Here is a 25,410-nt window from a genome sequence, read left to right as displayed (position 1 = left end):
TCCAATATTAACTCTTTGAGTACTGAATTGTTTCTCAAACAATATAAACCTAATTACACGAATTTAGATTAAAAAAATTAAAACTATTCAACTATTTTTATTTAAATATGCAATTACTCATCAAAATAAAACTACAAATTGTGTGAAAATATAAGCTTAACAGTAATAGAGTATGAAGAGAGAAGAACTTAAAGAGCACTTGAGGCAGAGGAAACAAAACACGAGATTTGTAATTATATCACTTTTAATAGAACTATATAATATGAGTTAAGAAAACATAATAGGAAACAGCATGTATGAATTATTTCATTCTTAACCTCGAGTTAGTCAATAATATTATTTCAAAATTTTCTTACAATCTAAGATTTTCGAGATAAGATATATATATATATATGCAAATTATTGCGCAATGTATATATAATGTAGGGAAAATTGTACCATATATCCCAGCATTTACATGTTGTCTTAGTTTAATCTCAACGTTGATTTTTTTCTTAAGGTATCTTAACGTTAATGGTTTTGTATCAAATCTATACCGCCGTAAACATTCCGTCCATTTTTAACGGAAATATGCTGATGTGGCGCTTTAATTACTTGATGGTGCTGACGTTGAGAGTGTATGGGTCCCAATACAAGGGAAAAATTACACTATGTATCCCAACATTTTAATATTTTATTAATTTTTTCTCAACCGTTTTGTTTTTTTCTCAATTTTTTCTCAATCTTTTCATGATTTCTCAAATTTATCCCAACCTGTTGTTGGGGAAATGGGTGGAGACGATCGATCCGGAGGCGATGTGGGTTAACACGATAGGATTCGAGGCGCGAATGACGCTTTCCAAAGAGAACTATTTGCCCTCACACAAAGTTGCTAGAGGGTTAAGGCAAAAGTCCTCCCGGGATACAACGAAACCTTATGAATTCCTTCAACTAGCAAAATCAAGAAATTTTCTAACTCTCATTCTGATTTCTGGAATTTTCTTAATAATAATTTGAGCACTATAGCGTCTCTATTTATATGCACTCAATGGACACTATCGAAGAGTCAGAACCCTTCGTATTGGACGTAACTCTTAGATGGAACATCACCCATGGATAAACAATTAATGATTTTACATGAACACTTAGTTAATGTAGACACTTCCATATACATTACTTGTCTTGCACTCAAATGTATCCATTGAATGAATGAACCTTCACTTCATAACCCGAATTCGTCCAAGTACTCTTAAATCACACTAAGGCCTTGTTTGGATAGGGAATAAAAAAACTTTAACTTTAACTCAACACACTACACAACAAAAACACACATTTCCCAAGTCAAAAATTTTAACTTTAACTTTAACTCAATACACTACACAACAAAAACACGCGTTTCCCAAGTCAAATTTATAATCACATCTCATTTGTTCTTTTCCATAATCAAAATCAAAATCAAAATCAAAATCAAAGATATTTTAACTCTGAAATCAAATGCACCGTAAGTGACCCATTAATAAAATCCAATGAATTTGCATTCTATAATTTCCAACAATCCCCTACTAGATTGCTAATTCCAGAACACAAGTACACAACGATCATGCATAAAGAAGTGGTGTCCGCAGATTGAACAGTTCCTTAGTGCAAACTCTCAAAGTATCAACAAAGTGATTGGTGGCTAGTCGCTTGAACCATCACTCTTAAAGTCAATACCGAAAAAGTCGCACACATAATCGTAAAGTATTCGAGTAAGAGTTTATTTGCTTTAGCACCGTTATGGTCATGTGCTCATCCCGTTTCGTGAACATGTACGAGAGAAAAAACCATAAAGAAAACTATCGTTGAAGCGGCACCACTTCATGTCCATATAGGTGGATTTCATGACAACTAATGTCCATCCATTAAGAGTAAAACTTATCCTCCTAAAACTCAAGCACTAAATCATAATTCTTAGTGCACGGTGTCATTCGATAACTTATTATTACCCTTTGAACCTCAAAACTAACTTTTGGCTAGAATGAGGTAGGGTTCCCATTATTAATGATGATTAGAATGATTTTAAACCCATCTTAGTGGTGGTACTCTTAACCAAATCCCTTGATAAACCTTTCGTCAATGGGTCCGCTAAATTGTCAATTGACCTAAACCCTTTGAACCTCAAAACTAACTTTTGGCTAGAATGAGGTAGGGTTTCCATTATTAATGATGATTAGAATGATTTTAAACCCATCTTAGTGGTGGTACTCTTAACCAAATCCCTTGACAAACCTTTCGTCAATGGGTCCGCTAAATTGTCAATTGACCTAATATAGGTAACAATTATCACACCGTTCCTAATCAATTGTCTCACATACTCATGTCTCAAACTTATATGTCTAGACTTTCCATTATACACCTTATTGTACGCTCGAGACATGGTGGATTCACTATCACAATATACAGAAATGGCAAACCTATGTTATGGCCACAACTTTATATCTAGCAAGAGATCTCTTAGCCATTTCGCTTCCTTGCCGGCAGCCGCCAAGGCTATAAATTCAGCCTCCATGGTTGAATGTAAGATACAAGTTTGTTTCTTGGAGGTCTAACTAATGGCTCCCCCTCCAATCGTAAAAATTCATCCTGATGTGGACTTATTGTCACTTAGACTCGTAATCCAACTTGCATCCGAGTAACCTTCTAGTACCGTGGGATAATCACCATATAATAATCCCAAATTTTTGATCTTCCTAAGATAACCAAGAATCCTACAAATTCCTTTCTAATAATTGGTACTAGGACAACTTGTAAATCTCGCCAATTTGCACACAGCAAATGCGATATCGGGTCTGGTGCAGTGCATTGCATACATTAGACTTTCAATTGCGCTAACGTACTCTAATTGCGCTACAGCCCTGCCATTATTCTCACTTAACTTGAAATTCGGATCGAATAGAGTGTTTGAATCCTTGATATTTAAGTGTTTGAATTTCTCCAATACTTTCTCGATGTAGTGAGATTGGCTTAGTGCAAAGCCCCTTTCATGCTTTTGCACATTTATACCTAGGATTGTATCTATCTCGTTGAGATCTTTCATCTTAATATTCGAGGCTAGATACTCTTTGGTCTCACGAACACCTTCCAAATCCGTTCCAAAGATCAACAAATCGTCCACATAGAGACAAATAATTACACTGTACCTATCGGTGAATTTAGTGTAAATACACTTATCCGCACAATTATGCGAAAAACCATATGACAAAATAACCGAGTCAAATTTCTCATGCCATTGTTTAGGCGCTTGATCAATTTACACACCTTATGTTCATTCCCGAGAAGCACAAAGCCTTCCGATTGCTCTATGTAGACTTCCTCTTCGAGATCACCATTCAAAAATGCCATCTTAACTTTCATTTGATGCACATGTAAATTATGGATAGATGCAAGTGCCATAAGGACTCGAATGGAAGTCATCCTAGCCACCGGTGCATAGGTGTCAAAATAATCTAGGCCTTTATTTTGCCTAAATCATTTTGCCGACAATCTAGCCTTAAAAGTCGAAGAACCCCCGGTTGAGTTATTCTTCATTTTAAACATCCATTTACACCCGATAGGCTTCGATCCTTGAGGAAGATCAACTAGGACCCAAGTATTGTTGAACAATATTGAATTCATTTCATCATTGATCGCCTCTTTCCAAAATGCCGCATCCCTAGAAGTCATGGCTTCACAATAGGTTTGTGGATCACCTTCCACATTAAGTATTATGAGGATCTTCCTAATTATAGATCCTCTATCTCCCTCAACGAGATACGCTAGAGATTGCGAGGAAATGAAATCGGGACCAAAATCCTTTTCTTTTCTCACACTTTGACTTTTCCTCGGCTCCGTATCCCTATTGTCACAAAGATGTCTCTTGTTTTGATCACTTGAGATAATTGGTTCATATTCTTGTTCCGAATCCACTGAATCGTCGGAAAAATTGTTTTCAATGAATACAACATCTCTCGTTTCAATTATCGTATTTGACACTAAGTCAAGAACACGATAAGCCTTAGAATGTTGGACATATCCAACGAATACACCCTTAATGGCTCTTGGTCCTAATTTTGTTCTCTGTTGGTCAAGAACTCTATAGTAAGCCAAACACCCCCACACTTTGAAATAATTTAAGTTTGGCTTCCGACCCTTCCATAACTCATATGGAGATACCTTGAATTTTCTCGATGATATCCTATTAAGGATATGACACGCAGTCAATAATGCTTCACCCCATAGGTTATATGGAAGTTTAGCATTTAACAATATCGAGTTAACCATATCCACTAAGGTATGGTTCTTTCTTTCCGCCAAACCATTTTGTTGCGGAGTAAACGGCGCGGAACACTCATGTACCACACCTTATTCCTCACAAAATACATCAAATTTATTGGAAAAGTATTCACCATCTCTATCACTATGAAGCACTTTGATTTTCTTGTTAAACAAATTCTCAACCTCATTCTTAAAATGTTTAAACATGCCAAAAGCCTCGTTTTTACTCCTCATGAGATACACATAAGTAAATCTTGAGAAGTCATCAATAAAAGTGATAAAATATCGTTTTTCACCTCTTGTTAGAATTCCATTTAATTCACAAACATCCGAATGGATCAAATCTAACACTTGTGAATTTCTTTCACACTTTTTAAGAAACGATTTCACCGTAATTTTTGATTGAATATAAATTTCACATTTATCCACAAGTTTATCATCACTTAGATTGATGTAACCATTCTTTTGCATATATTGTAAAGTTTTAAAATTAAAATGTGCTAAACACGCATGCCACAAAGGATAAGATTCAATATTATAAGCAGAAGAATTAGCTTTATTTATATCAATGCTCAACTTGAACATGCCCTCGCTACAATATCCCTTTCCCAAATACATATCACCTTTAAGCAATACTAACTTATCGGATTATAATATAACCTTGAACCCTTTGTTGCACAAAAGACTCGCGGACAGTAAATTCTTTCTTACATCGGGAACATGCAACACATTGATTAAGGTCAATTTCTTCCCGAATGTAAAGTTGAGTTCCACCGTCCCTTGACCGAGCACCTTGACCGATTGATAGTTGCCCATAAGCACCCCACGGTTTGCCACTGGTTCAAAGCTCTTGAATTGTTGCTGGTCGTTACACACATGGACAGTAGCTCTGAAGTCGAGCCACCAATTATAGGACTTATCAGTCATGGCTATGTTAAGTTCGGTAATAATACTAATCTCCAAGTTCTTGATTCGTAATCATGGCCACTAAGTCCATGTCCTCAACCATATTGGCTTTGGAAGTTGTGGCATCTTTCTCCTTTTTAAGAAGTTTACAATCCTTAATGTAGTGCCTTTCTTATTGCAATGATAGCAATTGCAAGACTTTCTCTTCTTGTCTTGCGTGTCCTCGGTCTCGGACGTAGCCTTTCGCTTGCCTTTTCGAGAGTTTTTGGACTCACTCACATGGATCACTTTAAAACCTTGGGGAAGATACACCGCATCGCGCTTCCGAGTTTCCTATTCAATAGGCAAATGCTTAAGTATTTTCTCCACAGTGAAGTCCTCCGCCATATGCAGGAGTTTCTTTCGATAATCGTTCCAAGACGAGGGTAACTTTGAGATGATAGCCCCGACTTGTAGCGATTCCGGAATAATAACTTTCAGGTCACAAAACCTGCTTACAAGGATTTGCAGTTCATGGACTTGATCTATGGGACACTATCGAGCATTTTGAATTCAAAATACTTCATCATTAAAATTTTATCGGTACCTTGCCGCTCGGTGTTGTATTTCTCCTCAAGAGCTTTCCATATCTCCATCGGGGATTGCATCGACATGTAGAAATCGTACAGTCGATCAGACAAAGTGTTGAGGATATGTCCACGACATGTGAATTTGTCTTCCTCGCGCTTCTTCTTGAGTTCGACCACCTTTGCGATTTCCTCAGGGGTTGCATCGGGGGCGGGATCCTCCAAGGGTTGCAGGTTCGGGTCCAGAACGTACGCCACATTTAAGACGGTAAGGAGGAACAACATCTTGTCTTTCCAGCGTTTGAAGTTTGTGCCGTCAAATCGATCGAGTTTCACAAACTCTTGGTTCATCAGTTTGAACGCGGTGGTAGCCTCCGTCGCCATCTCAAAATAGTTCTCTTTGATTGTTGGGGAAATGGGTGGAGACGATCGATCCGGAGGCGATGTGTGGTTAACACGATAGGATTCGAGGCGCGAATGACGCTTTCCAAGTAGAACTATTTGCCCCCACACAAAGTTGCTAGAGGGTTAAGGCAAAAGTCCTCCCGGGATACAACGACGCCTTATGAATTCCTTCAACTAACAAAATCAAGAAATTTCCTAACTCTCACTCTGATTTCTGGAATTTTCTTAATAATAATTTGAGCACTATAGTGTCTCTATTTATATGTACTCAATGGACACTTTCGAAGAGTCAGAACCCTTCGTATTGGACGTAACTCTTAGATGGAACATCACCCATGGATAAGTAATTAATGATCTTACATGAACACTCAGTTAATGTAAATACTTCCATATACATTACTTGTCTTGCACTCAAATGTATCCATTGAATGAATGAACCTTCACTTCGTAACCCGAATTCGTCCAAGTACTCATGAATCACACTAAGTGACTCATTAATAAAATCCAATGAATTTGCAATCTATAATTTCCAACACATGTTAGGATAATATTGAGAAAACAGTAAGAGATTGGGATAAAACTGAGAAACAACAAAAAGATTGGAATATATGGTGTAATTTTTCCCTTATATTGAGACTCACACCCTCCCCACGTCAGCTCCATCAAGCAATTAACGAGTCACGTTAGCATTTTCCGTAAAAAAAAATGCACATAATTTTTACAACGTGATAGATTTGAAACCAAATCATTAATGTTAGGATACCTAAAAAAAATCGACATTGGGATAAAACTAAGATAACATGTAAAGGTTGGGATACATGACGTTATTTTCCCTATAGTGTATATAGTCCACTGTATATTTTATTCCCTTGTATGTATTATATTGGGCTATATGCATATTATCTATATACTCTAATGCACAATTAATGATGAAAGAATATTAAATTTTTTTCTTAATCTATAAGTGATGACATAGCAACACAAGAGAGAGTTTCGTTTTATATTTCTTATGATGTGATGGCATGAGAATTTAGTTTGAAATTTTTTCATGTATATATTTATATATTATTTTCGAGATTATATTAGTTAATTCAGAGAAACTAATTGAATTGAAAAAAAAATTGTTTTTGGCATAAGAATTTTATTTGATAAATCAAAATAAGACATTACTTATATGATTTTATAATCTAGATCGCACCGATGATTTGTTAATAAAATTGATAATGTGACAACGCGAGAAAACTCTATTTATATTTATAAATATGCGACTATGTGAGAGTAGTTAGAGATTTTTATTATTATATTATATTATATTATATTATATATATATAGATATAAATTCCTCATTGAAATGCCAAAAACCGCATACGTTCCTATTTGCATCATGATAGAAAAGGGTTCCTCTTCGCGTCATGATGAAATTTTGTAGATCATCCAGACGTTCATCAGAATCATTTTGGATTTTACCGACATCTTAAGAAAAATCAAAATCTCTTATTCTATAAGTTGCAGTGCATTGCCCCTCTCCCAGGTGGAGCTACAGTGATTCACCAATTGAAGGGGGGCAAAAAAAAAGACTTCTTAATGATCATAGGCAATCCAATCCATGCGAAAACTACCTTTACTATAATAAAGGCCGAGAAAAAAAAACTTTCATTTCATATTTTGTTTTCGAAAACTACTCATTGAATATTCCTTGAACTAATGGAGCTACTAAATTAAGATTATAAAAAGTAAATTTTCGATCATAACTAATCCACTCTCTTACCCACTATCCTTTCCACTCTCCCAACTTTCAGTGCTAAAACCATAACCGGTGCTTCCCCAATCTCTCTTCCACTTCTCAGTAACTATTATATTCTTTATTTCAAGTAAATCATCCATAATCCAATAAATGCTCATTTCAGGGGGCAAAAATGATATCTATCTAATTTTCAGATACGTCCCTCCAGTATGCATTAATTACCGATTTATTTGCAAGTTTATTAAGAATAGTTTGAATTATGAGGTAATTATATATCATCAGGATGCAACCAAATACTCTCATTTGATAACGATGTTACCGTTCTGGTTGGGTGAATCTCGTTCCCATTTCCCTCTGAATCCAAGAAAAGGCACAAGGGCATCTCATTATAGATATATATACATCTCCGACATTTACACAGGAGACGGCCATCTACTCCATCTCATTCAGCCAACACGAAGATAGCCTTGAAGAACGAAGGAGACGCTCTGTGATTATAGGCACAATAACACCCCAACACTCAGGAGCCTGCTGGTTCTCGCAGCCTGCTGCTGCTGGTGTTGGTGGTGGTGATGCCAAGATCCTCTCTGGACAAATTTAACAAGCCTGACTGCTCATCAACCTTCTCCATGAGAAGCTTCAGCAAGGGCCACTTCGACAGTGTTCTACACGACCCCACCATAATTAGCTTTTTCTGCCAATACAACATAAACAGGCCTTCATTTATTATTATATGAAAATATAAATAATAGTGTTATTTTAGGTTTTTGGGAAAAAGAGGAAAAAAGGGGGGGAGTAACCCTGCTGCAAGCAATAATAATCTCTATCTGGGTAGCAGAAAGTTGGCTTTCTATATTGAATTGTACCTTTGCTCGGGTAAGAGCCACATTGATTCTATGCCAGTCTTCAAGGATTGAAGAATTACGATGCTTCATCTTCTCACAGGAGCGAACGAATGAAACCAGTATACAGTCTTTATCCCTTCCCTAGACACATTAAAAACCAAGCTCACTAAATATGCAACAGAAGTACGTTGTATTGCCAACAAATATAGAATAAGTACGTTGTCTTTTTCCTCTGTTTTATTGTTTCCTTCTCAGCAGACGTGATACTATAATGTTAGCTTCAGTTAGATTGGTGAAATTGTTTCTTGAAACCTCAACGATATAATAAAATACAATCACATGTAATGGAAATGCTAGAGCCATTATAAATGGGATTTTATAAATCGGATTTAATGAGAGATAACCACCTTGAGAAATGGAACACAATAATTCTACATACTGGGAACTAGATTTAGTTTCGCAAGCCGAAGATGACAATCATCCTCTGCACAGGCCCATATATCTGACTAATGCCACTTTTCCAATTGAAAAGAAAGAAAAACCAAAGGTTCGTTACTTGAAACTCAAATAACAAGTCGAGATTATCCTGACCTGGTATTTATCGATGGTGTGAATCTCCACAGATGATGTCACAGCAGCTTGGATGAGATTCGCTTGGGAGTTATAGGGAGTGATGATACCGATTTCTTCCCCCATGATTCCGTTGTTTACAAGTTCCCCTGTAACCTGCAACAGGGGAATACGGAAATTCATTTCATTTAATTTAAACCACCAAAATTCTGATATGTTTTACTATCTTCTATAATCATTTTTATATTACATGTTATATTTAGGATTTTATGTAGCAGCCATACCTCTGCAATAATAGAGGCTTCTATGGGATTGTTCACAGCCTTGTGATCTTTCTCCTCCAAAGCAGGCAGCAGATCTAAATGTGTGAAAAGAAATAATCAGGTCTGACTATTCAACAGTGGTAAAAAAGAGGAACTTTATGAAAAGGACAGCACTAAGAAAGGATTATTCACTACAAACCAGTATTCATGAATACAACTGGTCGAGTTGGATCAAGAACCTGCAGTAAATTAAAATTTAATTCATCATTTTTAAATTGCCAACTTTGGCATGGAAATAAACAAAGATATGCATATAAGAGATAGAAAGAGAGAAGGGAAAACTCCAACTGAATGTAGTAAATTAGAACACAGAGAAACATGAATCCCCAAATACGAAAAGCATACACAGACAGGCCAACCAAGGGTACTATCAGAATGGATATGACTTGTCACATCTATGGCTTTGTGATGAGGAAGTCAATAATATATCATATATTATAGCGCCTTTTGACAACATTTATACTCTGAAGGAGAGATAATCAAATTATTAGCTCAAGATGCAGAAGAGCTGTCATAAAATGATGTATTAAACCCTAAGTGAAGCGCACAAACAAAGAATCTAAAATTGTAGGACCAGTGTTTGAAACAGCCAATAGAAGTATAAAGGCAGCACAGTCCATTAAAAGCACACACATTAGCACTTTTAAAGTGAAAATTGACTGAAGGATACAACTTTCTTCCTCACCACATGGATGAGGAAGAGCCAAAGACAACGTAGGAAATGAGAGGACTGTGGGGGGGTGGGGGGGGGGGGGGGGGGGGGGGGGGGGGGGTGGTATGGTGTTGGAGGAGGGAAGGGGAATGTTCACAAGGCACATGGACCATGGACCAGTCTTACCCGAGTTAAGGATTCCATTGCCTTTCCCTCCCTATTAGAAAGGATCCTCCGTAGACTTTCTCCTTAAGACTCTCAACGAAGTAGACAACTTTTGGTAAGTAATCTTAATATTCTTCACTGCACACATCCTCCACCCCCTAATAGTTATTTCCTTGATTCAACCAATCTGCCTATTCAGATATTTGCACTCTCTAGTTAAAATAACTTGCCTAGTATGGCAGGCATGATTTTACAGAGAAATTAATCGCTGAATTCACAGACTATGCTGAATTCAGAACTGTTACAATATACTTTTTATTATCATACTTGTAGCTTCACCCACATCATTGTTTCTCTATAATTTAAGTTACGATTTATGTGTGATTATCGTGCTATTAATTGTAAAAAGTGTTGAAGAAATTAAATAGACCTTTTTATGCAAAAAAAAAAACAACAAAACTTGACAAGTGAGTATATAAGAACAATGTTTCCGAGAAAACATGCACATGGAAGGTGTTTGAATAAGAGTGAACCTCTTTCGGATTACCAAAAAATGTAAGAAATGTAGAAATACATAATTAGATACAACCATTTGCAGTTTCTAAAATTAATTATGTAAGTCATGGTTCATATTCTGAGATAATGTGCCAGAAATAAGATATTTAACATTGCTTATATCTTTTATTTTGATTTTACTTTAGATAAAAAAAAAAGAAAAAAAGAATCCCATGCCTATGAGAGAAAATCAAAAGCACACAAAATTCTGAACATAATTATCTTCGGTTTAATATGGTTTAGCCAAAAACATTTGTTTTTTTGGAAACATCAAAAGATAACTCCAAAATTTGTCCAATACCAACCATCAAGAACACACCAGCATTTACAATCTTTTCATTTACTTTGAATAGAAAAAAAAAAGCATGTCCAAAGGATCAACATATATGGAAGCTGAAGCATTTACAAGACGATAATACCTTACCTCCTTTAGCCAAAATTTGGAGGGCTTCACCATGGAAAACTTGAGTTTGGCATTTGCAACGTCTGAAGAACCACACTGTAGTCTATCACCATATATCAATGCATTTGCCAGTTGCATGATGCCTTGACACATGCGATACTGCACCATATAATATATCTTTATCTGAACGTACACAAACATAAAGTACACACTGAAAGAATTGACCCAGCTGGACCTAATTTAATTAAAACCCACCTGACTTTGCAGAGCTGAAATTGCTTGAGGATGAGCTTCCGAGAGCCTGCAAAACAAACTGATACCTAGTCCATTTTCTTGTGCCTCCATGCTCTGTCAAGTTAAATAACCCATTCATAATAATACCATTTGGTGATTAAGAATGGGAAAAAAGTGAGAGAGTAAGAGGGGATTAAAAGATAGAGCATTTGGAAGAGACAGACTTAGACAATACAGGTACCTTAACAAGTGGAGGCAGCTGATAATGGTCACCGACAAGGACAAATGTTGAAGCCAACATCAAGGGCCCCAGTGCTACCTGTATATTCAGTCCCATATCTTGTAAATAAATCTATGAGATCAAAGTATCAAACAATAGCAGAATAGCGTAGTATTGATGTCTACCCTCATGCTAAAGAATGCAGGTCTGTCCTACAAAATCAATTACTTCCCCCTTAATACTATTGCATTTATTTCACTAAAGAAAATCATTAACGCTTGTTCTCAACTCATATTCTAATACCTATTATCGACAAAAATTACACATCAAGGCAATCTTGGAACTTTCTCAAAGACAATAATATTATAAGAGATATAATTACACCTACAATATGAATTCTGTCAAATAATGGAGCCTGATCTGTGACTTCCAAGGAAATGATCCTTTGCCACAATTTAGACCCATTTTCTATTAAAAAATTAACTGAAAAAGCATTCCGGGCACTCAATTCTGATACTTTTTCTAGTTTTTTAAATTCACAATATTCATCTGAAACCTTCATCCTACACAACATTATGTACCATGGACATTTGGTATCGAATTTAAATGCAACCGTGCACTTTAAAACGGCTCAGGAGAAATATTTTGTCTTTATTTCCATATATTTATGAAGAGCATATGCGAATGTTTTGTGGTCAATCTCATAATGTTGAATTCTTGGCCAGGAATTAAATTTTGGACTTTACTGATTTTTTCGAAGAATAGACACATTCAGCCCCATTTTTGGCCAAAACTCCCTCATTCGGACCTGTCTTATTACCAAATCTTTTGCAGAATTTTTCAACTCCTAATGCGAAGATATTTCCTATTGTAGTGATCATTTGAGTTGCACATTAAGCTGCCTCAGAAAGTTCGAATGGCATCACTATATTTTGTTAGTGTTGCACTAGTCCTACATGTCAATATTGATATAACAGGAGGCAGCATTTATCTCAAAAGTAAAAAACAAAAGGTAACAGAAGTTTGATGTTGACATGAAAAAAAGGGGAAGTTACCATATTGTACATTTTATTCGATATTCACCTATAATAGGTCAATGAAAACTTAGGAACCATTCATTGATCTTGACATCCCTTTCCTCAAGCACAGAGACATATCCAGCTTCTGGACTTCTAATTGAAAACTAATTGTCCTAAGTAATGGCCAACAAAATCTTAAGATCCATATTCCATGGCTTCCAAACTGACATCTCAAATTACAATAAAACCTTACCTGTTGCATCGTTTCTTCCAATCCAGAAAATAAAACCCAAAGCTTGTGCCTCATTATGATTAATGTAAAATCAGTTAGGGAAAATTGGTTACCGATATCCTAAAAGCTACCCCATAGTACATTTTATTCGATATTCACCTATAATAGGTCAATGAAAAACTTAGGAACCATTCATTGATCTTGACATCCCTTTCCTCAAGCACAGAGACATATCCAGCTTCTGGACTTCTAATTGAAAACTAATTGTCCTAAGTAATGGCCAACAAAATCTTAAGATCCATATTCCATGGCTTCCAAACTGACATCTCAAATTACAATAAAACCTTACCTGTTGCATCGTTTCTTCCAATCCAGAAAATAAAACCCAAAGCTTGTGCCTCATTATGATTAATGTAAAATCAGTTAGGGAAAATTGGTTGCCGATATCCTAAAAGCTACCCCATAGTGGACCCACCACCAATGACCCCACAAGGCCATTGCTACTGCCACATAAATCCATAAGTGAAGCCAAGCATTGTCTTCGTGCATCACATTCTTTTATGAAGTGAATAGAAGAATAAAAACATTGAACTATACAATTGCAATTGAATACTCACAGGAAGGGTTGTCTGGCCAGCCTCATCCATAATACATATGTCAAATCTCTTGTTGGTGAGTAGAGGACTAGTTATCCCCAGACAAGTGACCGCAACAACTTTGACTTCATTGAGTCTTTGCTTTATGTTGCCTATACTTTGCATATCATTTGCTGCAATCCAATGCTCTATTAGCACATTAATAGCATATATAGTAATATAACAGAGATCTTAATGAAAAATTCTTGCCAGAAATGCAATGGTCCCGGACTTCCTCATGCACAGCTTCATCCCTTCCAATGCGAAGAAAGTCAATTCCCTGAAATTATTATATGGTTGAGGAAGATGCAAAGAAGAGAAAATGAAAAAGAAAGGCCAGTTACAGTAGTACGATGATAAGAGTATCCAGAAGCTTTTCAAAGTCCATTTTAATGAAATGTTAATCCACAGGGCCCCAGCAGATTGCTACGTAATCAACTTTAAGATTCTCATTATTGGAGAGAATCTATTTTAATCTCCTTGAAGATCCGCTTCTACCATCTTACAGTAGATTTGGTAGTTCACGGAAGGCATCAAGTCAACAAAAATATTTCCTTAGAGATGCACCTCTTTGTTTATTTTTTAGGGCAAATTACAAAAAAAAATCCAAATTTTGTAAAAAGTCTCAGTTTTGTCTTAAATTTTGTTTTGTAACAAAAAAAACCATAAGTTTTCTAAAATGTCTCAAAAATGACATCCGTTATAACTTTCGTCAATTTTTGCTGCTGATGGTGGGTCCCTTTAACAGTCCACGTAGGTCACACGTAGGCAAAAATTGACGGAAGTCATAACGGAGGTCATTTTTGAAATATTTTAAAAAACTTATGGTTTTTTCTGTTACAAAACAAAATTTAGGACAAAACTGAGACATTTTACAAAACTTGAATTTTTTTTTGTAATTTACCCTATTTTTATTTTTTATTTATTTTATGCTTGGGGCAGTGAGGCAGCTAGAGGTAATACACCATTGTTCTGATACTGATCCACGTGTAAGAAACTAAATAGAAAACAGTCATGAAAAGTAAAACTTATATAATTTTTTTTTTAAAGAATATGTATATCTCTTGCTCTTCCTTGCACAATTTGCAAACAATATCGCAAGAGATAGTACTCGTAAATGAAACCCCACTAACAAACAACTACTGGAAAAAAAAAAACAATTGAATAAACGTAATGTACTCTCACAAAGAGTGAAAACTGAAAATTTACTCACAATCATGGAATAGAACTACAATAGGTTTTGCCAGATGGCACAAAAGAAAAAAAGAAATCCAGAAATCTTGAAAAGCTCGATTTGAAGTCCTATTTTCTACTACCAAAGTGTAGACTCTTTAGAGTTTTGAGGCTCAATTAACTTATAACACATCCACAGAATTTTGTGTGAAGTCACCGAAAACCGAAATATAGTTATAATTGGTCAAAACTTCGAAAATTATTCTTTCAAGGGTAGCCCATTTGGTACAGTAGAATTTGAAAGTACAATCGCATTAGATTATAATCATATGCTATTCCATTCCAGGCCCCATGCTGTTACGCAGAAATGATATCCGCGAACCAAGATTATATCAGAGGAAAGTAAAGTGTCAAGGAATGACACTAGACTGTGTTTTGCACTATGTAAGAGGAAACTGTTACTGAGCGGAAACAGCTATCACTACTGCAGAAATATTGCTAATCTTGGTAGGAAAAGAATAGCATTAAAATCCTCCAAGGCAATACCTGATCAATGTCAAACAACTTTATCTTGGAAAATTCATCCTCAAATTAGAGAAGCCTTTTATCTCTTTCATCATTAACTATAAATCAGCTTAAGATTGGCTCACCAGAGAGTTAAAGAAAACTAAAGAATTTAACGGGAGAGAAGACAATTTTGGAACAATTGGCCGAGTACACTAAAATTACACACCCAGTCAATAGTCAAGGGGCATCTTCAATTAATTTTACATTCAACGAAGTTGCTTCCAAAACAGTGATGCCTTTCAATAAAAGCCAAAGCAGCAGGAGAAGGATCTATTGGAAAAAATATAACAGAAAATTCAAGATTAGAAGATGACCTGATCCTTCAATTTGATAAGCAAATTATCAACCGCAGAGTTCGTGTATGATGTGAGCAGAATGGATGCACCTCTTATTAGCAAGGCCTTTACAGCATGCACCATCGTGGATGTCTTGCCAGTTCCAGGCATTCCAAGAATTAGAGCGTAATCCCTTGCTGTGAGTATCTGAAATTAGCACAGCAAAGTGAATGAAGATGAGTTGACAATCATCAAAATTGGATCCTGAAAATCTGAATAAGGGCATGTAAAAACCTTAAGTATTGCACGACGTTGATCATCATTCAAGTTCCCTTCTGACCACACATAAGATATTGCAGGATCTTGACTGAATATGCATCCACTATCAAATCTTGGAGCCTACAATAGACTCCCAGAAAAAGATATTTAAAGAAGAATTGTCAGCCAACTGCAATTTCAGAACAATGCAAGCCAGAAAACACTCACTTCGAGGTCCACAATCATCCTCCTAAGGTGAGAACTCCAGGCATTTTCCAGAAATAGCTGGATGAGGTTGAACCTTCATTTATAAAAGAAGGATGAACATTTTTCCAAAAAGATGATGCAACTTTAAAGAAACTAATTTGGATAAAAGAAAAGTGAGAATAACCTCATAACAGCAAATGAAGTCATAATTTCATCCTTGTCAATACGCCAAACCTCGTGAATGAGATTAGATGCAGAGGAGAGTCTCTGAGGAAGTCGTAGTCGCTTGGAGAAAGAAACCTGAGGGATTCAAGGGAGAACCATTAGTTGATATATAATATCATGGTACATATAGTTTCATTATCAGGTATCAGCTGCATGTATCCTACTATTAAAAAATTTCTTACAGAAATATGAGACCCGCTGATCTCTGAGATGACTCCACTCGCTATTGCTTGGCAGTCAGATTCAGTGGTAAGAATCTAATAAAAAGGATAACTGATAAGTAGTAATAGACAAAGGAACAAATTAAAGATGCCACGTCATGCATCAGAGACAAACATTAGGATGCTGATTGGCATACATAGAATTGTCAAGTGAGGGTAAAAACTAGTAGTAACCACTAGTCCTTTTTTTTTTTTTGATTGATAAAGATAGAAATACCCAGTAGTAACCACTACTCATTCTACACATGTATGAGACACTTGTGTAAAACAATATGTTGTTGCCTAACTTCTGTGAGAAGTAATGTCATCACTGAAGCCTGAAAAGAACCATACCACAAGGTCCCCCTTTCTAAGGGTGCAAGCCGAATCATTTGATGACAAATTGGCGGCAGCACTGGTAATATTGTCTTTGGGACATGCTTCAATTTTGTCCAAAGGAAGATCTTGGCGCACAAAGCGATAGTGAAAGCGGCCATCCTTGATATGCTTACTGTTGGGAAGCTCAACAGTGTCAAGAACAATAGGTGAAAGGGAACTGGTTAAGTGATTGTGCCTTGTATTCCTAGATCGCCAGATCTTCTTCCTCCCAAGCTGAGATATAAAAAGAGCATCTGATTTACCATTTGTTCACTGTTTAGGCAGTTTCATATACAATGAAGTATATTCATTTATTGCACCTCTGCATCCTTAGCTTCTAAATCAATCAGCCGATCCCAATGCTTGAGGAAATCATAATGGTCAGCTGTCAAGTGGTTAGTACACGCATCAAACAGATGACTGAGGCCACTGGTTTCCATGCCACCACCATGTGCCTGTAGCATTACAAATCATTTAAAAACTTGTGCATTAATAAGATAAATGTCCATGACTTAATAAGCTCTCACACATAAATGTTCATGGCCCTGTCTCTAAACGGTACCTTGTGATAGATAGTACAAACATTCAGGTGACGACAGCCTTTACACTTGCTTGGGCTCTGCCAGAGAAGGTGACGAGATCTTAAATGAAATTCTTGGTAAATTTTGTTCATCAAATGAGAAGAAAGTAAGTAAAAAAAAAAAAGAAGACCAAACCTGCAACATCGGGGGAAGCTGCTGGGCTGTCAGTGCCTTCAGAATATCATTTGCTAGTTCATTGCGACGCATGATCAACCCCACCAAGTCGGATCTTCGAACAGCAATACCCTGAAAACTTGATTAGCCAAAATTCATACATGGAAATTTAAGGAAGAAGCAGGTGCAGAGAAGCTCCAATTTACCTGAGTGTGCTCTGACTGAAGATAGTACAGAAGGCCAGAATCGATTGGCTTCAGGTATCTAATGAAGGTACAAAAGATCAGAACAGAAATTGCATTGTAAAACTGCCATTCTCTAGAAAACTTCACAAACCACAAAGCAATAACATGGAAGTCAGATGAACCTTTCAGACATGAGGAGAGTGTACAAGATCACCTGAGCAGTGTGTTCCATAGATGACTGCACAAAACAAACACTATGGATCATGAGAAGGATATCAAGAAATACAAAGGCACCAATAATTTCTTCACATCCTATTATTTCTGGATGCAATACATTCAGTGAGTGCACATGCCTGGCCATTTGGTCCTTTTCCAGATTTGAACTCTAATGGCATGATCTTCTCTATAACTCCAGTTTCTGCTTCGACATTTACTCTAATAGACGCGTCTATCATCCCTTTCAAGCCATAATTTGGAGCCCATGACATCTCCTCAATATCAATCACCTATACGAATATAAACTTTGAGAAACCGCTGAAAAGGAGCAACAAGGACACTGAAGAAAGACAGTCATTTGTCAACCATATAAAATTATACTTTAGCTAAAGCAATCAACTGATATGGACATGGCTAGCCTCTCAAAACTAGTGACAGATATTGATAGTGAACAACAGGTGCGAGGCTCAGTATCTATCCCAAGACACTAGTTAATATTGCATTCAGATAAATATGGCTCAACCCTATATGTAAGGTATTTGAAAGGAAAGGTGTATCTCCTTAATTTGATCATTACTGAAACTTTGCAACAGAAAAAAATAGATTCCTTACCTCGGAAATTTTAATCTTCTTTGTCCCATCATCTAATCCAAAATCAACCTCAGAAGCTTTTGAGCACTGTCAAAGGGTTCTAGGTGAGATACAAATCAAAGAGATGACTGGAAAATGTACAACTACCAAGCGAATATGATGAAAACATAGCATAGATTATTACTAACTTATATAGTCTGTAGAAAACTATAACCCGTTTATTTTTTTCCCAATGCATATATAGTTTTGAGTACAAGCTAAAATACAAACATTGATGATTAGTTTACAATGTACTCAAGTGGCTGGATAGGATTTTATGTTTATTAGTTGAGAAAGCATCTTTGAAAGAATTTGTCACAGTAGGAATTCTGTAAAACAATGGCCCACCAGTTACACCTCAGCGTTGTGGAAAAATTAATTTTCATCTAATATGTACATCACAAAATAGTTTTAATGATCAGATTGTAATCGTTACTTGTTAGCTCAAGTATTTACAGACATTGAACCCATAAGCAGAGGGGACATCACATGAAAATCAGATAATTGTTTACTGCAAAATTTGTTCGATATTATAGGTGATGCATGCACCCAGAATAGAAATTGTGTTGTATAAATGAAAGAATAAAATTAGAAAAATAACAGGGGAAGTTGAAAAGAACCTGTGAATCTCTGAATAGATTGATCCAATTTAATAATTTTGGAATTGCCGCAATCAAAGTTTCAAGTATATCTTTCTGAGCAGCTGCAAAATTAACAAAGGAAAGAGATGAGAAGTACCATCCGCAAAATCATTGACGCCAAAGAAGTTATTATACTTTGCAATAGAGTATTCTATCATGGTTCTGAGAATTTCATACACAAATTTAACTAGATAGGTGAACTGATTGAGCCACAAAGTATATGTCTAATATTATATATATATATATATATGTATCTCATATGATAGCACCATATATATTAATCATATGAAAGCACCATAATATGAATTTCAACCTCCACAAGCAAATAGATTCTCGAAATTTTTTCGGAGCACTATATTTGCATATTCTTCCAAAAATTCCCTCGTAAGATTCTCCTTCACCAGTCCAGCCTGCACTTTCCAATCATGAGAATATATCTCATAAAGATCTCATGAAAATAAATGAAACAAGAAAAAGGTCGGAATAAAATTTGGTTGTTGAACCTGAAAAATTTGATGGAGCATGGTGCCAACAATAGCTGCAGTGGAGTAATCATTACATTTTAATCTCTCATCCAGAACAGATCTCCTAGGGCAACCAAAACTGGCAGCCACCTGAAAGCTTTTAAAAAATTAGGATAAGCCAAATGAAAGAAAACTCTACGATCAAGGCGGAGATTACCAATGGGACAAGAATAGCTCATGTACATTCTTAAATGGGAAGACTAGACCAAATGATAATTACCCGAGTCCCTGAAACCAGGAGATCTGGATGAACAATTAAGAGATTATTGCCTCGATTCACATTACACTTCCCATGGTCATCAAATCGGCCAATAACATTTACTGTATCTCCAGGTGAAATGATACTATAAAACCTGGACAATAACACTAAACTAGATTAGCAAGACAGGTTGAGGTTCATGTTTCATAATAGTAACTAGCAACAGTTATGCCCATTTGCTCATAGAAAAGAGGGGGGAAAGAAAGAAACAAGTAAAATCCAATGTCCCCATAGACTTTATGATCTAGTATGAAGCGGTGTTGCCAAAGGAGCAATGCAATTCCAAAATGTTCATGCTTTTTCCTGCCTCAATGAATTATTTCCTATGACTGAAATTGACTTTAATAAATTTAGTCCCTGCATTGGTTCACATGATTTGACTCTCTCTTGTTTTGTTTCATGGAGACCTTGAAGTTCTTAGGCTCCATTTTCTATGTGAAATTTATTCTACTCGCTCCACTCTTCTCACTCTCAATTGCTTAGAGCGGCCCAAATATTTTTCACCTTTTCTAACAGTCCCACCTCAATCTCTCTTCTGTGAGCCATCTTCCTCCTTCCCCTGAGTCTCTAACCTCCGCCTCCTCTCCCTTCATCTAAGTTCCCCAATTCCCTCCACCAACTCTTGCATTGGCCTCATACCAAACAATCCAATTGACAAGTACCTAATCCGAGAAAAACTTGGGTGTCTTTTTAAGTAATGAAAATAAAAGTCAGAAGAGTGGAGATGTGGAGAATAATTTTGACAAACCAAATTGAACCTTCAGCGGGCAATCATCTTCGTGAAAGCTTTCAACTGAAGTCTTTAGCTTCTTCAAATATATATATACATATATATATAGATGAGGAAAATTGAAAGGTCGATTCTTTCTTTAGAACTTTGTTTCCTTTAATTGTAGTTGTCTTCTTATCTTATTCTGCTCGGCATGTTACGTCTCCCTCGCAAACATCAATGTTGGAGTTGGCATGTAGAATATAGATTCTAGTAAACATACTCCAACCATGTATACACTCATCGTTCTCCATTAACGAGCAAATTTTTAAAGCACCTCACTCACTGGGCAATTATTGTTTTTGTTGCTTTCTTCTCAGCCGATAAGAAACCGTCCCCTTAAGATGCTTTTTGCGTTTGACAAACTTGGTGGAGAGGCAATTAACTAAAAGACAACAAAGACCAGAATAGACCCCCAAAACCATTTAAGTTTACTTAGTTCAAAAAAGCTATTTCCGTATCACCAGAGAATACGAGGACATAATTCAGATCAAATTTGGGACTTCTAGGTTTAAGCATGTTAATGTAATCTTACACCACCTAGTTTCATGCTTCCTTTTGTAATGAAGGGAGCTATTGCATTTTGCTAATTGAAGTAGATTTGATAACTCTGAATAAGATCTTGCCTCTATGTAATCCAACCTTCTGCCTGAATTACTTCTCCCGATAATACATTTGCAGTTAATAAGTTGCATCACTTTTCCATAACTCTTCCAAGACCAGGGCTCTTCTCCCCTTTTCTTCCACTAGAGTAAACCATTAAGAAAAGGAAGTCTTTTGACCTTGTCTTGGAGGGAGATACAAAGGAGTTCAAAATTGGTGAATCCTCTTAAACTTACGGTGCATTTCAAATTTATTTAGTATTTCAATGCTGAAATGAAACATGTAGTTGATGCCAAACTTTCTAACCGGGAGAGAGAGGGAGTTAATATAGATTTACAAGGGTGAAGAGAGACCTTATACTACTCACAATATAGTCAGGGTAGAGCTGCAAATGAGGTAGAAGCAACTAAAACACAAGGGTGAATAGAGACATTGCTAACTAATAATATAACATAATATCATTAGAATCATCTAAATCTTTCCAATAGCTTAATAATTCCTACCAAACTGATTTTTCTTTTTCTTTTTTTCTTTTTTTACAGTTGAACTTTGCATAGGTCGATCGTGTAGCAAGAATATGTTATCTTGATTTTGTCAAGAGCATATGGGCACTGATCATGCGCGAAGCAAATAAAACCAGCAAACCACTCAAGGTGAAGTCAATGTGCCATTGACAACTTACCATTCATCCCATAGACAAACAACCTTTTCCTCTCCAGTCTTTTCATTTAATAGCCAAAGAACCTGGAATAAGTTGTGATTAGATTTAAGTAGCTGCCACCTTCACACAAAATTACTATTTTCATCAAAGTTAGAGACTTTGGTCACCTTATATGGACAATCAGCAGTCAGTGAATCAGCAGTGCCACGCTTCTCAGCAACCTAAGTATGTAGTGAATGATCAATATCGCGAAAGAAATGGCAGACCTCATCCCACATCTTATATGAGTAATATAGTGAACTAAACCATACTTACCTCCAACACAAGAAATATTCGATCTAAAGATGAACCATTCGCTGCTTTGGGGATATCTGCTACAACTTGCACATTCCGACCAGTTTCTCTTGGCATAGTAAAACATTCTTGATCCTCATCTTTTGCCAAACATGCTTCCATTATGCTGGTGCCTGAACCTTCAATGGAAATGGCATCTTCTACTTGATCTAATAGTTCAAGAAGTGCCTACGGGGATAAGTGAATTCAAATAAGAAAACATGTAGCAGAAAATAAAACTCATCCAGTTGTGCAAGTAGCCTAATCACACCTTCAGAAAGTCAAAGAAATTACAACTAGAGAGATGTAGCACAGAGCTGAAATTACAGCATTAAGAAGGGAACAAGTAAAACCTTTTTGTGCTGTCCTGAACTTTGCTGATTACATGCTTCATTGCATTCACATCTATTAACTGGCTGCAAAGTACGCACAAGCAATATTATATTAGCACCAGGAAATCTTATTCCTTTTCTGGTAATGGAAAAGGCAACACAAGCAGAGAAGATTAAGATTTCACCGACATGTTTTATCATGTCAAAATCAATAACACCTGAAAGAGAAGCAATAATGTAATAGCTGACTAAGCTACTTTTATATAGGACATAATTGTAGGGGCTTCATAGACCCTAATTGCTGAAAAAAGTGTCATTGTCAGGGTTGAGCTCTCTTTCCAGTTCCTTTATTGAAAATGAATTACCTTGTGTTGACAGGAAGATGGAGTTTGGAAAGGACTTTGTAGACTGGCAAAGCAAGAGCTGATCAACTCAGTTGTTCTCCCCTTGCTATCTGGATTCCAACATGAATTGACCCTTTTCACTCCCATCTTGTTTGCACATATTAATGGTGCATTTCTTGTTGGTGAAGAGAGCCATCTTTCAACCTTGCCAGTTGGACCAGGTGCACTCTGCAACAGTGATCATCCCTCAGCTGCGGAGATTTAAAAAAAAAAAAGGAGCAACCAAAAGGTCCAAATACTACTGCTGGATAATTGTTCTCTTTCAAAGCTCGAACAGAGAACATACCTTAACTTGTGAACATTGACGGATGTACAAAGAGTTGAGCTTTGACGATTCTGCCAAAACTTTAATCATCTCTGGCATTTTCTTTGATACTGCTTGTAGGCGCTCATTCACAGGAGATATCTTCCATGTCACCTCATCACCTCCATCATCCTGGCTCTGTTTTATCAACTGCAATCAAAATTTAATCCTACATATAAGCAGCCGGGATCGATCATTAATTTGTCAAGTAAACCCATTAGCTTGCAAGAGATAATATTCAACGTGCATTTATGGCTGAAAACCCGTCCCAGTCATACTAGAGGTAAAGGATCATACTGGATAGAATTATTTAGCTACTGAAGAAGCTTCCATGAGTTAACAATGCAAAAGCAACAATAAAGAAAAAGAAAAGTCTTCATTTTTTAACCCGGAGAAGTTCAAGAGGTACAAAGTGCCACAACAGCAGAAATGAGCCGAAACGAAGAAAAGAAAAAGAAATATGAAAATCAAACCACATTCCGAGCAATACCAGTATTCCTCGTAGAAGAAAACAGCCAGACACAAAACTGCATCATTTTATTAATTTTACAATTTGCCCGTCTTCAAATTTACCTTTCATCTTGGAAGGAATGTGACATCTATTTTCTTCTGGGTAACTAGAACATTTTCCCACTCCATCCCAAGTCCACATTTCTTGAAATCAAAGTCCAATTCGATTTACTTCCAGCATAGAACGAACTATTGCAGCTTATTGATTGGAATCAATTAACTACTGCCCCCACAAATTAACACCATGGGTACCGGTATGGGGATACTTACCATTCCAGGAGAGAACTTAAAGCGTTTGAGGGGCACGGACTTGGAGATCTCTGGTGAAACCTCAATTGGACTCTCTCCTCCATCACCACACTTTCCCATCACATTATCCTCCGGAAGCGTATCCTGCAAGCAGCCAGGTTTCGACGTAGAAGCGGTCGAAGCTGAAGCGTCCACGGGGACGACCCTGCCTCCACCCGAGATAGGGTTCTGCTCATTTCCCGGAACATTTCTCGCGGCAGTCGACCGCGAATCACCGGAATCAGACCGGAGATTCTGAGAGGAGTTCTGCTGAGAGTGGCGATCGAAGAAATGCTGGATGCCGTACTTGGAAGGTTGTGGGCTTTGGTTCTGATGGTTGGACTTCTTCGCAGAGGAGGAGGATGAGGTGGATCTCTTCCGCGGAGGCATTGCAGAAGCTTCACAGGATCGGCTTGGTGGCCATGTCTAGGTTTCTCGCCCTTCCTTCAGTTGCAGCTCAGTAGCTGAGCTAAGCTGTGCATTGCATTCGACACAGAGAGAGAGAGAGAGAGAGAGAGAGAGAGAGAGAGAGAGAAGAGGGGGCGGGGGGAAGCGATTGGGATTTTCCCGCCGAAGAAGGGCGCGGATCAAAAACAAAAACAAAAATTTGTTTTTGGTTCCCAATCTTTCCCCGTTGTGAAATTTATATCCTAAATCTTTTCTCATACTGAAATTTGTTCTCAATCTTTTCCAACTTGTTCACTTTTACTCCTGGCATTAGTTTTGTGTCCAAACTAGTGATTTTGTTTTCCTTATAAAGAGAGCGTCATGGGTTTCGCACAATTAATCCCACGGTTCACGTTTCATGTGAGCATCCTGCAAATCCAAGAGATAGGTCAGTCCAGCAAGCCATGCAGGTGCCCAATATGGATTAAGGATGGCAATGGGCTGGGCCAGGGCAAGTATCTGAGGACCTAGGCCCAACCCATGCCTCTTCGTAGGCCCGACTTGGTCCGTGCCCCAACATGGGTTCGGCAAGCAATACCCGTGGCTTGGCCTGTTCAGGGCGAGCATACCCGACCTGGCC

The 25,410-nt window shown here is 37.0% G+C and overlaps 1 protein-coding gene across 1 annotated transcript; it reads right to left on the bottom strand.

Annotated features, from left to right (window-relative positions):
* Positions 1 to 8,141: 8,141 nt before the first annotated feature.
* LOC116215493 (DNA replication ATP-dependent helicase/nuclease JHS1) lies at positions 8,142 to 24,926 on the bottom strand. The gene is made up of 34 exons (XM_031551219.1): positions 24,366 to 24,926; positions 23,568 to 23,735; positions 23,243 to 23,449; positions 22,899 to 22,961; positions 22,528 to 22,734; positions 22,380 to 22,433; positions 22,234 to 22,295; positions 20,141 to 20,273; positions 19,900 to 20,010; positions 19,710 to 19,806; positions 19,376 to 19,458; positions 18,738 to 18,803; positions 18,263 to 18,415; positions 18,092 to 18,147; positions 17,931 to 17,988; positions 17,746 to 17,856; positions 17,592 to 17,648; positions 17,350 to 17,484; positions 17,006 to 17,263; positions 16,634 to 16,708; positions 16,411 to 16,526; positions 16,248 to 16,320; positions 16,056 to 16,160; positions 15,801 to 15,968; positions 13,957 to 14,026; positions 13,729 to 13,880; positions 11,882 to 11,959; positions 11,662 to 11,754; positions 11,428 to 11,565; positions 9,771 to 9,810; positions 9,593 to 9,666; positions 9,330 to 9,464; positions 8,760 to 8,879; positions 8,142 to 8,587 (listed from the first exon to the last, which is right to left on the bottom strand). The coding sequence occupies exons 1-34, from the start codon at positions 24,771 to 24,773 to the stop codon at positions 8,414 to 8,416; spliced, it is 4,098 nt and encodes a 1,365-aa protein (XP_031407079.1). The 5' UTR covers positions 24,774 to 24,926; the 3' UTR covers positions 8,142 to 8,413.
* Between the last annotated feature and the right edge of the window lie 484 nt (positions 24,927 to 25,410).

This window comes from Punica granatum, chromosome 7 (genome assembly GCF_007655135.1).
Source record: "Punica granatum isolate Tunisia-2019 chromosome 7, ASM765513v2, whole genome shotgun sequence".
NCBI lineage: Eukaryota > Viridiplantae > Streptophyta > Magnoliopsida > Myrtales > Lythraceae > Punica > Punica granatum.
Note: the sequence above shows the minus strand (reverse complement) of the source record. Positions and strands in the feature narration are given on the sequence as shown.